The following is an 18,120-nucleotide window of genomic DNA, read 5'->3' as shown; positions in this document are numbered from 1 at the left end:
GCGGGTTAGTGCGCAGATACAATAACATTGGCATGTACTCATTTTCCTCATTTGGGTATCACTAGTTACAATCTGATTAATACTGTCTATTACAGCATTAAAATATTCATATTTAAAATTTTAGGTGTGGATGACACTTCACTTTTGTTTTGTCACAGGACACCAAGTTCAAATTGATAAATTTTGATCATTGATGATAAGCTGTATTGAATGCTTCACACTATTATAAATACAAGTATTCTCATATTTGGATTTTATTTGTATTTGTGGTATACAAAAGTACTTTTGAAATTAAATCTTTAAAAGCAGAGAATATGTTATATGTTTTTCATACAAGTGCATACTTGGAATAATTTTTTTTTTTTGGGAATAGTTATTAATCTAAAGTTCGTGTTCAGTACCATTACATTTCAGTAATGGGTGTGCTAGTTGGAAATGGGTAGAATAAAAGGGGAATGATAGCCATAAGAGCCAATCAGTTTTCAGAATCAGGTTAATTGAAAAAAACTTTGCCCAGTAGAATACGGCTGATGGGGAGGGGCTTGTTCGGGCCAATAGGAATGCTTTTTACTACAGCGGATCATCCCACGGACATGGGGGATGGTTTTCGGTTGGGCGCCATTTTGATTAAAGTAATGTAAGGGTGGATTGTAGCCGACATTGTCCGATATTTTCTTAATTTAAACAAATTTATACCCGAGTCGACTGACGTTTGACGGACACTAAGCCATTTGAGTACATCGAAAATGGCCACGGGTGCAAACGCAACTCCTTTAGGGAAGTTGCACCCTAGTATTGGCGCTAAACGAGGATTTGACGCTGGGCCTGGTGCAGGGAACGGGTTGATGCCAACACCGGGGCCGCCCGCATCATTTCCTTCTATACAAGCTTTCCAGCCCGCGATGGCAAGCGCATCTTTTCCGCAACCACATCAGTTCATTCCTGGGACAGGTTTTTCGCCCCAGGTGCCACAACAACCAACTGCGGTGGTCGGACTGGCCAAACCAGGTATGTTAACAGAACGTCCGCTAACGTTAGATCCCTTAATGCGGCATGAGTTGACGCTGACCGGGTAATGTGGCTAGGCTAACATGGGTCAAAGGCCCCGCATCAAGCCCCGGCCTTGTGCAAAATGGGTGACAGAACCGCTAACGTAAGTTAGCAAACACATGTAAGTAACGTTAGCTCACTAATTTGCATTAACCTGTGGTATCCTCTTTCAGGGTTATAGCTAATTTGCTCATAAAACGGCTAATTTAACGTTGAACTGATTATGAACGTCTTAAACGCAAATGTTAGGTTAGCTAGCTAATGTTAATGAAGAAATGTAACGTTAACTAATGTTGGACCTCAACCAGTGCAAGGTTAACGTTCCTTTTTACTGCCTAAATGGCATGGCGAACTCATTTAACATGAAACGATACTAACTTTAGCGATGGATTTAGCGTTAGTTTACGCTAGACGTTAAATTATGTCATGGAACTTTTTTGGCCAAAAGGGCACACTTGTCTTAGCTTAATTTGGGTATTCCTATAATGAGTCAGTCTTGTTGTGGCTAAAATACCTGTGAGTCGTTCACGTTACCTTTTCCTGTTGTTGCCGCTTTTGACAAGCAAGGCTCTATTGTGGCGCTTGAATGTGTACATCACGTAACGACACGTATTAAACCTACAGCCAACATGAATAATCTCCTTCCCCCGTTTCTTTCTGTAGATTTTAGTCAGAAGAAATCACGAAAGAGGAGTCGTTGGAGCAGTGAGACTCCTGATCAGAAGACAGTCATACCGGGCATGCCCACTGTTATTCCCCCTGGACTGACCCGGGATCAAGAGAGAGCCTATATAGGTAAATGCTTAATTAAAATCCTTTTTTTAAATAGTTAAGGTGTCCACATTATTTTAATTCTAAACGCAATTTTGTTTCAATATGTCTATCAGTTACATCTGTTTTAGGTTCTAGTTTCTTAAATGCTGCATACATTCTAAATGATACATGTATGTCCTTTTGCAGTGTGTCCAACAGTTAGAGCCCTCAAAGGGCACCCACACATGATGCGTTTACTATAAACTTTTATTCGTGTTTTCAGTGTGTTGACAGTGACATTTGTGACTTTGTCACACAAAATGGGAAATGTCTAACTTTGCTCCAACTGCTGAGACAGCAATAATTGCTAATAAGCAAAGATTACAACTTAATGTAAAGTGTTAATTAAGGTTATTTCTCTTTTAATGGAAGTAAAGATGTTCTGCTATGGGAAGTGTTTCTGTGGTCTTATGGTTTTCATACCTGTGGGCACCCATTAGCAAGAAGAGTTTGAGATAGATGGTTAAACCCCACTGCTTGCTGATATCTGTCCTGAGCTGCAGGTCACTACTCACTTGTCTTGCTTGATCCCCTACACATCATCAGTATTGTTCCTGTGCATGGAGGCGTTACTCATAATGTCCTAACATGCCAAAGTGTGCTTCTGTTTATATTGGGATAAGTGTGAGCAATGCTGCTTTAATGGCAAATCCATCCAACATATTTAAATTACTCTATTAGTAGATTAAGTGGTCATTGCAAATTGGCAAACTTTTGATCATGGTGATTGTGCTCTGAGTTTGACCTGTAAAAACATTTATAAAACAAATAATCTTCAAGCACAAATGCCTTCCAGCAGCAGTGTAGCACCAACATACTGCCTTCACAGACCCTCAACGGGGTGTTCTGAAGCTTTTTGTCAATAACTGACATTGTTATTGATTATGTTCACTCATCGGTAATGGTTGTTCTTCCTTGGTATGTAAACATCCATTTGTGCCCACCTTCTGTTGGTCACATTTATCGTTTCTTTTGCTCATTCAGAAAATCCCCTTAAACAATCCAAGGGAAGTGTTTTAAAATGAAATTGCTGTAAACCACAATTTACGGGGCCTGTATTTATCTCTTTAATCCAGAGTAATTGTTTCAGTGACCAGTGAATCTCTGTGTTTGGGGGGTATTTCATAACTGCTTTCATAATGTGCATGGGATGACTGAATTTCTTTTTTCATTGCCTTCTAAATTGTCTCGGTCACAGCTGCCCCTCAGTGTTAGATCTGTGGAGTGCAAAGATTGCCTACAATCACCTTTTTTCTGTTATTAAAACGTTCAAAACAAATCGTCCAATCAGTGGTTTTTAGACCCGATCCTTAAAATGCCAAAGCCGTTCAACACAATATACCGCTGTATGTGAAGCCCTGTCTTCTTTTGTGAAGAAAAATGCATCACAGGTTTGAAATATTATTGGTTTGGCAGGCATTTATAGGAATCAAGGTCTAGATATTTACTGATATGTTGCCGTGTTTAGTCACTGAGTAAAGGTTAGTGCTGTTTATGCTAATGTAATGACCCCTAGAACATATTTCTGTTGGGTAATGTTTTCCTCTGATGTCCTAAGATATTAGTAAGTGGTTTCATTCTTTAGTCTTACCACATGTTAATTTGATCTCCCTTTACTTTTTATTTAACAGACTCACCATTTGTCTTTACCTAAGTAATGAATGAGGCAGTGCTCTAATGTGCAGAGAGTTGTCTCTCTGATGTTGTTGTGGTAACCACATTTCTCTCCATCCTTGTTTTTCTTTCCTAACCTGAATTCTTCCAGTCCAACTGCAGATTGAAGACCAGACTCGTAAACTGCGTACAGGAGACCTGGGAATCCCTGTTAACCCTGAGGACAGGTCGGAAAAAGATTAAACCCATGAACAGTAACATTTTCTCTACCTTCTTTTTGGAAGCCAAATGTTGATTTTCAGTTTATATGTGGTTTCTGGCCTTAATCTCAGATTTCATACTAGTGTTAGCAGTCAGATGTAGTTTTTAGTTAGCTATCTCCTAAGTAAAGGGCAACATGTTTGAGTTTTTCATAGTGTAAAAATCTAGTGCTAGCGGGAACTTGATCTACATTCATATATTTATAATGCTCTCACACTGCTCACAATTCCTCCACCAGTAAGCATACATTGTGTATTTACTGGAAGCTGTAGCCAGTAAATACTTTTTATATTAATGTGTAGGTTGTTTTGAATTGTTAATGGTAAATTAATACATATGTCTATAAAACAATGTATGGCTACCTACGTAGTTACGGCTTAAAACATTTGGACACATTTATTAAAAATTCATTCAGCTACTTTTTTCAAATATCAGATATATATGCCTATTTTTCCCCAAGACAATGACAGTGTTAACAATTAGATCCAAATTAAACACATTCTATTAGTTTTTTCAATTTATGAGATTGAAATACTGTTCATTTTGTGAAATTGAATTTAAAGAAATATTTTATGATGGCAAGTGGCCAAAGTGCAATCTTACATAAACTAAAATTTTGAGAAAATTAAAACAATTGTCAGTAAAACGACAAATGTATACTATTGAATGGTCCACCTTTTCTTGACTGTGAAAACAGTAGTTTGACTTCAAAACCTTAACTCAATGTCCACTTTGTGGATCCCCCCCCCCCCAAGCCTTTATTCAAACCTCATACTCCTTCACAGAGGAAGTTTGCTCTGAAACAAACAACCTTTCTTGATATAAGTGTTTTGTTCTACTTTTTTTAATCAAACACATTATTAATGTCCATCTATTACAGGATCTCAGTTTCATTATGCTGTAATGGAAAAGCAGTGTCTCAGTCTTGGATTAAATAAACAAGTAATTTAATTGAAAATTGTTTTGTAAGAAATAGTGTCCAAGGTGGAGGGGAGCAAGGGGGAGGGTAATGAATGCCACTGTATATAGGTCAGTGTAAGATGAGATGTATTTCAGCTGAGCTAAGCAAACCACTGCCAGAACAAAGCTCTTCTAGAATATTTGCACCTCTTTTTATTGGGTTATTTCTCATTTAAGTGAAAATGTTTATCCTTCTAGTATTTCTGCATCATGGTTTCATTCACTTCTTGTTATATGTGTGTGTGATGTATAGTCCTGTGTGAATATATATAAATACATATGATTCATAATGTATAAAGATTTTCCTCTGAAACAGGTTCGGGTCAAAACAACTTACTTTATGTTTTAGCATTATTTCATGTCTTTTTAGATGTAAAGTTAAAGTTGAATTGGCTCTTTTGGAAAAGTTTAGTTAATTCCAACAATTCGTATTGCCCTGCCTGACTTTTTTTACTGGATGATAATATATATTATTTTGCCAGTGGTGATTGAGCTCATGGCCTGTAGCCTACCTGATAGCATACCAGTGATCAATAGGTTCTGGTTCTGACTTAAATGATTTGTTGCTGGTCATCATCTCTGGTTATCCCATAATGCGGCTTTAAGCATTTCCACCCAGAGGGAAGGGGGGCATGTTCCAGTTTTCCCTCTGGACTCTTGAGGTCTGGAAGAAAACCGCCAGAATTGTATGTGTTCTGGAAAAGCAGTGGCCATCTTATAACTTAGTAAGGATCTGTTCCCGCAGGAAGTGGCTTGCTCTCAACAGTATGTGAAGCTGACCTTTTGTTAGCTAGAGTCCCTGTTGCCTGTAGACTGTAAATAGTTTCTCTTCTTAATCGGACATTTCCACAGCAAACAAAAAGTTGATTGCAGAGCTGCAGCACTCTCATAAATCACTCCCCAATCTAACGTGACAGAACCAACTGGGGGGGTGTTTCAGGTTGTCACCGTTGGAAGTTTGAAGCATAAAAGGAAAAACCAATTATTTTTTTCTCACTGTTCACATCACATGGACACAAGTGGCTCTCTGATGGGAGAGCATAGGAAAAGGTGAATATCTAATCTTAATTCCTTTTCTCTAACCCAAATTACCCCACATCAACCTAACCCTTTTTCAAGCACAGAGCCTCCTTAACGCAGCAACACAGGTTTTCAGCATCCAAGGGGAGGTACGGACCTCTTCCGCCACGCCAACACCAAGCAACTCTCAAAGCCAGCGTTTCTGCTTAGGATTGCGAATTTTGCTTTGGTTTCTTTTTCTGACCTCCCAACTTTCCTTTCTTGTAGGCCAACAATCCTGTATGCAGGTTTAGTTATGGCCATGTAATAGTTTTTTTGCTTTGTGGTTGATACCCCTCCAGTGTATTGGGTTAATTGCCACTAGACAGCTTTGGTTGCCCCCTTTTACCCTTAAGTGTTTAAAAGAATGGACTCTAGCATTTAAAATGTCAGTGCAGAGTTCCTACATTATTTTTTTTTCATTTTGAGTTGGCTCTTGCACTGGCCATGAGTCATGTTGTCTATCTGAGAATTCTCTCAGTAGATCCAAATTTCCAAAACAATGTTTTTTTAGACATTGTTTCTAAGACATGTCGGTACCCTCTGATTCAAAATTCCTAATGAAAATCTGAAATTCTTAAAGTCTTGGTTAGCTGTAGTGAGCATGTGTGATTGTAGACTGCAGAGCTGCACTTTTAGAAAGGTATTGATGATGTTTTCTTGTCTTTTTTTTTCTGCCATTTTCAGGTCTCCCTCGCCAGAGCCCATCTACAACAGCGAGGGCAAGAGGTTAAACACCCGAGAGTATCGGACGCGAAAGAAGATTGAGGAGGAGCGTCACTCCCTCATCACAGAGATGGTTGGACTCAACCCTGACTTCAAGCCTCCTGCCGACTACAAGTATGATTCTTTTTTCTTTTTTTATTATTATTATTAGGGTTTTATTACTTTATATACAGTCTGTTAATTACCATTCTCTTTTTCTAGAGCCTATCCAAGCATTACATTAATGAAAAAACGCTCAAAACATTCAAATTTTAGAGCATGATCTATTTTATAATTAAGAGCTACAACCAAATCACGCATCCTAATGTTCAGAGTAGCTACAAGTATCACTACTCCAACAGTTACCTTTTATGAAACTAACCCTGCTGACTGGTTTCAGTGGGCCACATCAAAAAATGTCTCTAAAACACCTCATTATGTGTTTTTGCCTTGATAGTCTGCATCCAAAGGAAGCTAAAAATTAACACACAAAAAAAAGAATATATATATATATATATATATATATATATAAAATAAAAGGCCCTTTTTTTTTGCGAGCAGAGGCTTATATTAACTCAGCAACTGTAAATGGATGATAGTAATCTCAAATTCTGCGCCTTAGTTGGTCTAAACTTACAAAATGTGGCGTTAAGGCATTGTTATGAGTTCTGCTTTCGGTTGCTATTGTTCTCTGCCCGCTATCAATAAACACCATTTTTCTAGTGCTTGTTCTTAGAGACAAACAGTGGAGAACATTAGACAACGATGTTCAGGTCCTTGTTAGTACTCGGGACTAATTCTCTTCGGGGGGATCTGCAGCCTGCGATTGCAAACCAAAAGATGGACCAGGAAAGTGTTCACTGCTCTTAGCATATGTTTATCTTGGGTTTCCTTGCTGCAGACCTCCAGCCACCAGAGTCAACGACAAAGTTATGATTCCTCAAGATGAGTACCCTGAAATCAACTTTGTTGGTCTGCTAATCGGACCACGGTAAGTTGGACTTATATTATTACTGTCATATTATATAACTGTCATGTTGCATTATTTTATACTTTAAGTAAGTTAACAGCCAGTACAGTTGAAAGTGAGCTTGGCTTCTCGCTTTTTTTCCCTTGTGTGTTTCACCAGTGGTAACACTCTGAAGAACATTGAGAAGGAGTGCTGTGCCAAGATCATGATCCGGGGTAAAGGTTCTGTGAAGGAGGGGAAGGTAGGCCGGAAGGATGGACAGATGCTGCCAGGGGAAGATGAGCCTCTGCATGCCCTGGTCACGGCCAACACAATGGAGAATGTCAAGAAAGCTGTGGAGCAGGTCAGATCACCTCAGCTGTTCTGATGCATCATACTCTATTGAACGTTACGTCTTTGCTCAGCTCTTAACCCTTAAGTGACCTTTATCAGTTCATTTCTATATGTATTCAGTGTGGTTTTCAAGGCTCAACAATGTTAGGGTAGTTTCACCCTTGCTGTTTAGTCTTTTTTCCGCAGAGTTTGCGGCCAGCAGCTCTCTTTAACTTTAGTTACATTTTAGTTTTAATGGCGTCTTTTGTGTCTTTGTTACTGGAGCTTGTACGTGCGTGTCCTGTATATGTTTAAAATAATAATTAACATTGGTGATACTTAATCAAAGTTGTTGGTCAATATTTACTGATGTTAAAGGAAAAACACAATTTGACACATTTGCATGCATAGACTATAAATGCTGAAAACTTTGTCTACAGATTCGCAACATTCTGAAGCAAGGTATTGAGACGCCTGAGGATCAGAATGACCTACGAAAGATGCAGCTGAGGGAGCTGGCCAGACTCAATGGCACCCTGAGGGAAGATGACAACAGGTCAGTGGTGAAGCCTAATGCACAGTCCAATGTTGGGGGACCATTGGTGATAAATGTATGGGCTGGAGAGGGGACATTTAGGGGAAAGTATTGTGTTCAGACTAAGCTACAGATCACCACTGACGACGGAATGTTCCTGTTTGTCTCTGTAGGATCCTTCGTCCTTGGCAGAACTCTGAGCCACGCAGCATCACCAACACCACCCTCTGTACAAAGTGTGGTGGAGCAGGCCACATCTCCTCCGACTGCAAGTACACCAGGTAATAATCCGTAGATCCATTTACAAAATGATCAAATGATTTGTTAGGGATGGGGGGGGGGGGCATCAATTCAATGCTCGATTCTGATCAGTTCATAATTGATTTTTTTAATTGATTTTTTTTAACGTTTTTTATTTGAAATTCACCTTCTCCAGACATGTACAAATCAGAAAACGGAGTGACAAAGGATTGGATAATGGAAAACATAAACACAAATGGAAGAAAAAAAAGTTGTTTGTGTGTATATCCTGATCTAAGCATCAATTTACTATAAAATAAAAACCACAGATGCTAAATGTCAAATTGTTGCAATGGTAATTGCTTTAGAATCAAATCGTTGGCCTCTGAATTGAATCGTGATGTGCCCAGAGATTCCCACCCCTAGTAGTTGTTTATGTACTGACGAGTCTTTTTGTAAAAATGTTTGCTGTTTTGTTTTGTGTAGCTCATTCGCCGCCCACAGAGCAACAGGGGGCGAGCCACCTCAGTCAGCCCAGGACAAGGCTCGTATGGACAAGGAGTATCTGTCTTTGATGGCTGAGCTAGGAGAAGCTCCTGTCCCCACATCTGGTGGAGGACACTCCAACACCCAAGGCGGTGGGCATCGGTCCTCAGGACCCAACAATAACCAGCCGCCACCGGTTAGTTATCAGCACATGCTTCCATCCTTCCGTTGGTGTAGAAAAGTGTCTTAAACTGGTGTGTGTTTGGGTGCAGCAGAACCGGCCTCCTTGGATGAACTCTGGTCCGACTGAGAACAGGAACTACCATGGCATGCATGGAGGGCATGGTGGTCATGGAGGACCCCACAACTACCCGCCACCCATGCCCAACATGGGAGGACCACCTATGCCCCCAAACCCCAATGGCCTACCTCCCCCGTGGATGCAGCCCCCTCCTCCTCCTATTGGCCAGGGTCCAGGACCTCACGGACACCCTATGGGTAAGAGCATTCACGTTCATGGGTTTAGGGAGTTGTTTCTAGTCCCTGTGCACCCCCTGTAATGGTGAAATCAGGAATATTATAAGATCTGGTCTGTAATAGACATTGACATTGCAAGGGAACCAAAAATGAAAGCCAAAAGCTTCTCCAAGAGGTCACAAAGAGGCAGAGAGAGAGACATTTCTAAAATACTAATTAATGATAAAATAAGAGGTAAGAGTCCTAAATCAGTCCAATCTGAAATCAAAGGTGTAAATTTCCTTGATAATCAAAGTCATCCAGTTGTAGTTGTCTGTACATTGCAGTCAGATAATTTGGCGGACTTTTGATGGTGCCAACCTGTAGCTTACATTACACAACATGTAAATGTAAATGTAAATGTGCTGTATTTATATAGCGCTTTTCTAGTCTTAACGACTACTCAAAGCGCTTTTTACATCATACAGGATACATTCACCAATCACACACATTCATACACTGTGGCCGAGGCTGCCGTACAAGGTGCCACCTGCTCATCAGATTAACACTCACACACATTCACACTCCGATGCGCAGCACCGGGGGCAACTCAGGGTTCAGTGTCTTGCCCAAGGGATCGAACCACCAACCTTCCAATTGGCAGGCAACCCCTCTACCACTGAGCCACAGCCGCCCCAACAGACCAGTGGATTAGCTTTCATGGCGTCTTGCTCCCCTAAGAGCTTATTTTTTTTCTGTCCTGTTGGTTTCCAAATCTGCCAATATGTTGGTGTTGGCATGTCTCCATCTATCACATTAACAAATGCGCATTTGACTTGCTCCACTTTCACACGAGTCAATTTTCACATTGCGTTGATTTAAGAAAAATAAAAGGAAACTCGAGATGCCCTCTAAAATACAAGCGTGTTTCTCCTGACAAGATCTTAATTACTGGAGGACCAGCCAGTAAGCAGAAAAACAGCAGATAATTGTGGCTATAATTATTTCCGGGGTGGGATTGTAAATTGACCCACGTGCTCTAAATGTGAATCTCTGAGCAGCACAGTTAATGTTAAATGTTTGATTCAAATCTACAACAAAACAAAAATGTCAATGTGCTGTGTGTCAAGGAGAATAAACTGTAGCACCAAAACCTAACTGTGGTGTTTGGCTTCCCTGTAGGTCTGCTGCCACCTCCAATGGGCATGATGCCACCTCCACCTCCTCCACCGAGCAATCAGCCGCCGCCTCCCCCTTCTGGACCCCTGCCACCATGGCAACAGCAGGCTCCACCTCCCCCTCCTACCAGCAGCATGGCAACTAGTACACCACTTCCCTGGCAACAGAGTAAGAATACACAAAAACAAATTTTTGTATTGGTCTTAAATAATTCTAAACCGGTCTTAATTTTCCTATGTCCATGTAAAGCTACCTCTAATGCTCATTAAAATGCTTCCGCAGCGCTGTAGAATGTTAATTTTATTCGTTGTTCTGTAGTTCTTTCGTTTGCTAGTACAAATATAATTTGCTTCATAGCGACTATAAACGAGACCAACGTGCAACTTAAATTACAGTCAAATTACAGTTATTAAATCAGCTTTTGTCCTAATGGTTGCGAGTTTCTTTTGGATTGTACCACTGATATATAAAACAAATTTTATGTTTTGAAAGCGAATGTTAAGAGATACTTGAAAACTGAATATAGGTTTAAAAAAATGGCAACGCGGATTTCGGTGCCACTTAAATCTCTCTAATGCTCTGAAACGGACACGTTTCAAGTAGAAAAACAATTAAGACATCACTCAGGTCATTTTACCTTTTGCTTGCGCTGTGTCGTGGGATATTAAGTCCACTACATAGGCAATAATGTTTCTTTTCTTACATAATGACAACTCTATGAAATGCCTGAAATAGGGTTTGTAATTTTCCCTATGTAGTACAGACATGTTTATGTATAAAGTGCTCCCCATAGTACTTAGTTTAAGGCCTTGACATTTTGAGTCACCCAAATACTAAAGAGTTTTTCAGTCAGGAGAATAATAGGCTGTTATTTGTTGTTCTTTCCTAATAAACTGCAGCTTGGTCGTCACAAAAGTTACATTCAAGTCAGGCCAGGTCTGATGGCTGTCCTATATTTGGTTATGGTAACTACAAATCCTCACTTATGTGTTGTTCCATACATTACAACTCTGCTCAAATAGTTCGGAGTTAACAGGATCTTTGGCATTTGCCCAGTAATGCAGTTGTGTAGGCAAATGTTTTGAGCATTTTGCAATAAATCACATTGACATACAAAGCTATCATTGTGTCTGTGGAAACTTAAATGTGCCATGTTTGCAGACATCAATATGTCCGTTAGCTGATAATCATAGAGCTACATATCCCAATAGGGATTATCAGTAACGTAATAATTTGGTTTGTGTATAGTTTAAGATGACAGTGTGAATGTTTTGATGACCGTTAAAGATTTAATTTCAAACTGCCCCCCTTAGACACCACCACCACCTCCAGCCCTGGCACTGGCACCTTGCCGCCATGGCAGCAGCCCCAGCAGCCTGCAGCCTCAGGAGCCCAGCCCCCGCCACCCATGGGTACCCCATCAATGGTGCCTCCTCCCCCTGGCGTCCAACCCCCATTGCCCCCAGGTGCCCCTCCTCCTCCCCCTCCACCACCTCCAGGCTCAACTGGCATGATGTATGCCCCTCCGCCGCCCCCGCCGCCCATGGACCCTTCCAACTTTGTCACCATGATGGGGATGGGGGTACCGGGCATGCCCCCCTTCGGCATGCCTCCCGCCCCCCCACCACCTCCACCCCAGAATTAACCCTACCACAGAAGAATCGTCCTCCCACAAGAGTTTCCACCCAGCAGCACATGGTGGATGTGTGCTCACAGAAAAAAAATATAACCAGTGCTTTATTTTTTATTGATCCTTGATTGTGAAGACAGCTCTGAAACAATGAAAAGGTTGTGTTAGTTAAATTTGTAAAGTTGCGTAACTTTAGTAAATGAGTTATTTTTCCTGTTTTTAAAGTTTGTGTTAACTCAAAGCTCCTTGTGTGCATACAAACACTGTTGCTGTCAGGCACATGTTCTGCATTGCTCTTGTAGTTTGTTACGTTACTTGTATACCAAATAAACAACTCAAATAGCCAGTACGTTTAATTTTTGCTCAACAATCTCATGCTTCAAATGTTTGATTCAGACCTAATTGGATTATATTCATATATTTTATATATATATATATATATACACATATATATATAAAACATAATTCAACTTGCATGATCAATTGTAAACCGCTCACACATTTATACTCCTGTCATGTTCCCTTTGTTTGCTTTGAGTTAAATAAGATTAATATTTTTGTAATTACGAGATGTGAAAATTGTCTTAGTTCTGTCAGAAATCCTTTTTGTAGGACAGATAGGTTTCCAGAAATTACCAGGGTTTTATGTTTTTTTGTTTTGTTTGTAAGTTTATTTTTTTGGTTAATTGCCTGCGTCTCAGTTGTGACAGAGTTTATAAAAGGGGGATCTGAGGCTGCGATCTGCCAGCTTCCGACCTCTTGCACTACTTGAATGCTGAGATTCTGATATAGCCGTGTTTTTCTGCATCTTTCTGCTCTGCTAAGACGCTGTGTGCAGTGTTTGTGTTGCTTCTGTATGGACAAAAAATATCACTTGTCCCCTGAGTTATTATAGAAGAAAAATGTTAGTTTTACTGTTTCTAGAATCAGGCTGTTGTGTCATGGCATTAGCCTAAATGAGACGCTGTTGACATTTTGCTTGGTTTAGCATTAAACTGATCTATTTCACCTTTTTGTTGAGTGCAGACTGGTTTCTCCTTTCATGGTTGTGAGACCCTTTTGTGTCAGAATGCAGGCCCTGTTGGCTGTCTCATTCAAATGTGTTACATAACCTGGTTTTGTCATGGGTGTCCAGCAAGCCACTGCCTCACGAATTCTAAAGGAAGTCTGCACTTAGGCACATGGTTTTTAGAAACATTTAGAAAGTTTATACAATTATATGGGATTTCTGCTAATGTCCTCTACTACTGACATTCTCTTCTGAATTTTACATGGGCAATTATAGATGTGTGATGAGAACATGTAACAAAAAAAAGGGGGAACTTGATGACGAGAAACCCCTCCACTAAGTCTGACATGTAGTTGAAAGCCACAGAATCTAGTGAATGGACCATGAGTTACAATTTAGTGTGCAACGTTATGTGTCAGACTTTTAGTTCCATACTTAATGTGATGACTACTGAGAAAACTATTCGCACAACTTTGACATAAGGTTGGAAGCTAGTTTGATTCTTTTTCAAATTGGTATTTTTCTACTTAGACGTTTAACTTGCCACATTGTAACAAAAACGTATTACATGTCCCATCTAGTATTTCCTTCCTTTTTTATAACTAGCTCCGAATGTCAAGAACTAACGTTTTCAAATCATGTTTGGTACAGTTCCTATATTCCAAATCATTTGATTGGACGACACAAAATGTGTCACAAAAAGTCCTTCCGAACTACTGTAACAGTTAGATGTATAAGTAAACCAGCAGGATTTATGTGCAAGTTTCAAGGATGCTAAACTACGGGAAATGAACCACATTAAGACCGGTACTAACTAAATTCTGACGTCAAAATAAAAGTAAAGTTATAGATTTTCACTGCACAATAGAATTGACCAATACTTCCGAGAAAATGGCAGCCCTTAGCTCTTCTAGATGTTTTTGTTGCTGAAAATAGTAACAGCTTGTTCAAAAATACACGTTACTCATATTGCTGCTGTTTATGATGGCCAATATATTCTATTTTCGTTTACCTATACTCCCAAAATCTGGAGATACAATACGTAACTATCGCTACAATTCGGCTTGTGACGCACTTACTGATACACGTACATGGCCTCGTTATCAGACCGTATATCCGGGTTTTATTTTGAAACGGCTGACCGGAAAGACTTGTTTTCTTCGGTCTATTTTGACACTGAGTACGTGACATATAATAGGCTGGGCCGTCACATCCCCACCACGGTGTGTGTTCCGAGGAGAGTCAGAAGCGGACTGGGCAGGCTGCAGGGTGGTAATTTAACTTGACAGTCAAGAAAAACTAGACATAAACTGGAGTAAGCATGGCTAAGCCGCTGACAGACCAGGACAAGAGGAAGCAGATCTCGGTCCGAGGGCTGGCCGGGGTGGAAAACGTTACCGATCTGAAAACTAATTTTAACAGGCACCTCCACTTCACCCTGGTTAAAGACCGAAATGTGGCCACCAAACGGGACTACTACTTTGCCCTGGCCAACACGGTCCGGGACTACCTAGTGGGCCGCTGGATCCGGACGCAGCAGCACTATTATGAGAAAGATCCCAAAGTAAGCAGCGACCTGATGCCGCAGTCGTGCACGTACCCACAGCTGACCGGGTAGCAGTAGGAGGGGATGCTCTCTGCTGAGTGCGTGCGTGCGTGCGTGCGTGCGTGTACGTACGTGTGTGTCGCAGTTTGCCGCTTTGCTTTGCATATCCATGTATAGTAATGTTCCGGCTGCTCTGTCTTAAACGCATTACCGGTAGATAATTGAAACGGAGTTTGTGTGTGAGCAGAGTGTGGAAAGTACAGTGCACACTGTCTGCATCAGAGTCTGTTACGTAATCGGCCTCAGTAACCTTGATGTGATCGACATGGTCGCTGTTCAGGACGATGTCCGGCCTCGGTGCATAAAATGTGTACAACACACACTGCAATCACCCTGCAGTGGCACTGTGTGAAATCCGGAGACTCGATTGGTTGTTGGAACATGTAGTGTTGCGTAACGCCCTCCATCCATCCTCACCACCACCACCACCACCACACGCAGGGCATCGCAAAATGGCCTCACGCTGTTAAAAGCATACGTTACAAGATTCACACGAAGCTAGTTTACTTTTTTCAAAAAAACTACCTCGTTTCAAACCATCTAACAAAACGCCCTGCACTTAGCTTCCTTGTTTTATTGAAACAAGAGGTTGAATTGAGAATTTAAAGGACCATCACCTGTATCATAAATTATGCAATGCTGCTGCACAGTGATCTGACAGAGGGGCCGGGTCTGGGGACTCAAATAAGCAGCATTACCATTTTAAGCTTGTGAAATGATGTTCAGCTGTAGAATTATTTTGTGCACGTGTAAAAAAGGCTTTTTGCACAGACATAATTTGCACATATGTATATAATTTTTTTTTGTGCATGTGTAATTAAAGATTTGTTTGGAGGAATATGTTTAACACCTTTCTTATATGTGTGTGTGTGTGGCCCTAAAGTTACAAGCTACAATCTATTTTCCTCTCTGTAAGTGAATGTAAACTGTTTGACTCTCTAGTTTTCTTTAACGGGTGTCAATGACATCCGAAGCTTAATAATCAAACTAGACGGCTAACCCACATGCACAGAGCTAAATACGAAGAGCTTGTCAGGGTAAGCTTTGGATAAGATGCACACACCCTCCTCTCCTATTTATACTGACCCCTGAATGCCTTTGACTCTTTGGCACGTGCCTTTTTTTCCATGTCTACTTTCTTTAGATGACCCCCCACTATCAGTTAGCAGCAGGATCAGTAATCTCAGAGAGGCTGCCAATCATGTTTCACATGTCCTTGTACAGTTTGGTGCATTATCTCCATTTATTTTGGTAGGCCATCATCAGTATGTACGTTCATTTTTTTTGAAGTCCGTTAACTTTCACCCTCTCACAGAGCTGTGAGAGGAGCTGTAGTAATAATAGCCCGACTGTTGGTGCCCTCCAACCGCAGCTGTTGTCTTCTACCAGAGAAAATGTTGCAAGGCCACTAGGGAAACCAAATAGGGCACATGTGTTCTAAAATTTGTAACCTTAAAATCTGTGGTGACCTTTAGTGCAGTGCATCTTGTGAATTTTTACCCTGTCAAATTATAGATGAAACACATATTTGTCCGATTTTTGCAAATGATTTGCATGGAGATTTAATGATAAAGATCATTAAAAGTAAATGATTTATTTAAATTATAATTTAAATGTATTTAAAAATATTTAAATAAAGTCAGCAATCTTCAGTAATGAAGCCCAGCATTCACAGGTGGTTTCCCGCTCTGTTTTTCGACAGCGTGTCTACTACCTCTCCCTGGAGTTTTACATGGGCCGGACTTTGCAGAACACCATGGTTAACCTTGCCTTGGAGAACGCCTGCGATGAAGCCACATACCAGGTGAGGAATTCAGGACTTTACCCTCACCAGTAGCCCTTGACCACGAGTGTCACTCTGTATGATTACACACACTCGGTTTCACATTGAGGCTGGGGGTTTCAAAATTACAGTAAACTACTTGGCCAAAATTAATTGGACACCTGAACAGAGTATATGGACACCCGAACACCACACCTTACCATTTCTGGTTCCAGTTTTCACCTGTTGCAACCTGGCTGCAGGGATTTGCTCCCGTCCCCTTACAAGTGGGGTCGAGTCAAGTTCTTCCACACCAAACTAGCAAACCCTTTTCAATTTAGGAGCTGCACAGGGAGGACAGTGTCTGTTGAAACAGGAAATGACCAAACACACACACTGTTGACACAAAGCTGGAAGAACACTGTTGTCTTAAATATTGTATCCTGTAGTATTAATATTTACCTTAACTGAAACTAAAAGGCCCCCTCCCAACATCTGAAGTCTATGTAAATGCTGAACATTCCAGAAACAATCAACATGTCCTATACAATCAGATTACAGAGTTTTCGTTATTGGCGGATCCATCGGTATATGACAGGGACACGGTGATGGTTCCTTTTTTTGTGCTTTACTTTCTGTCATTTGTAAACCATCTTGAACAGGGAGTAGTATAAGAAAAAGGAAGGTTCATGTGCAAGATCAAAATTATTTTGTTATGAAGTAGCAAACTGGAACGTACGATATGTGACGTTTCCTCCATTATCCAGCATGTGCTTGCAGTTAGATTTAGTGTAGAATCACAAGTCAGCACGGGTGTAGACATGTTAGACGGGTTGAAAGCATCTTCCGCTACACACTAACAGACTTTGGACAATCCAAAAGTCCACTCAATGCATCAATCAACAGTGTGGTTCCATAAGTGAAAATCCAATAATTTTCTCCCTTAAGGATTTGATTATAAGCCATAATAACAGAGCGCCAAAAAGTGTACATTTAAGGTTTGTGATTCTCTAGAAGCCACAAGTACGTATGAAATTAAACTAGTTTTAATAAAAAAAACATTTATTTGCAATGTCATGGAGAAGTACAGCACTACCCGCAATCCTAAGCATAACAGCGACGTCTCTGATTTGTTAAACTCACTGTTACCATGGAAATGTTAACAGAACCTGCAAATGGCTATAGCAAGCTGCTAACATTCAAGTCCATGATAGTTTATGTACACAGTCTTGTCCCTTTGGCTTTTTAGCCATGTCAAAAATGTTCTTTTGTGCCAAATCAAATGTTTTTAGGTCACAACTCATCTCCTAGCTGGTTGGCTTAGTTTCAGGCTTAAAACTCGTTTTCTGAAAAGTCGTTGGAGATATTGAATGGGGAAAGTAGCTGATGGAACTGGAGCTGTTCCAAAAGTTGTCGACCACTGGTGAGCTCTATGGAGATAGAGAGGACATGGGGGGGTGGGGGGGGGGGGGG

General features: G+C 40.6%; 2 protein-coding genes across 5 annotated transcripts in view; both read left to right on the top strand.

Annotated features, from left to right (window-relative positions):
* Nucleotides 1-599: 599 nt before the first annotated feature.
* On the top strand, nucleotides 600-13,284 carry sf1 (splicing factor 1). Of its 4 annotated transcripts, none has more exons than XM_034856736.1 (13): nucleotides 600-1,008; nucleotides 1,714-1,845; nucleotides 3,629-3,704; nucleotides 6,445-6,597; nucleotides 7,364-7,453; nucleotides 7,592-7,775; nucleotides 8,185-8,300; nucleotides 8,453-8,560; nucleotides 9,006-9,201; nucleotides 9,281-9,503; nucleotides 10,644-10,808; nucleotides 11,540-11,605; nucleotides 11,954-13,284. In XM_034856736.1, the coding sequence occupies exons 1-13, from the start codon at nucleotides 747-749 to the stop codon at nucleotides 12,283-12,285; spliced, it is 2,103 nt and encodes a 700-aa protein (XP_034712627.1). In that variant the 5' UTR covers nucleotides 600-746; the 3' UTR covers nucleotides 12,286-13,284. The 4 variants fall into 4 exon arrangements, with proteins under 4 accessions (XP_034712627.1, XP_034712626.1, XP_034712629.1 ...); XM_034856735.1 differs by having other exon boundaries at nucleotides 9,278-9,503; XM_034856738.1 differs by lacking the exon at nucleotides 11,540-11,605.
* A 1,185-nt stretch (nucleotides 13,285-14,469) lies between these two features.
* Nucleotides 14,470-18,120, top strand: part of pygmb (phosphorylase, glycogen, muscle b) — a 14,981-nt gene continuing 11,330 nt past the window's right edge. The window contains exons 1-2 of the mRNA XM_034856725.1: nucleotides 14,470-14,843; nucleotides 16,588-16,689. Of these exons, the coding sequence (XP_034712616.1) occupies nucleotides 14,601-14,843; nucleotides 16,588-16,689 (345 nt within the window). The 5' untranslated portion in view covers nucleotides 14,470-14,600. The remainder of the gene's footprint in view (nucleotides 14,844-16,587; nucleotides 16,690-18,120) is intronic.

This window comes from Etheostoma cragini, chromosome 19 (genome assembly GCF_013103735.1).
Source record: "Etheostoma cragini isolate CJK2018 chromosome 19, CSU_Ecrag_1.0, whole genome shotgun sequence".
Taxonomy (NCBI): Eukaryota; Metazoa; Chordata; class Actinopteri; order Perciformes; family Percidae; genus Etheostoma; species Etheostoma cragini.
This window is presented reverse-complemented; position numbering and strand designations above follow the sequence as displayed.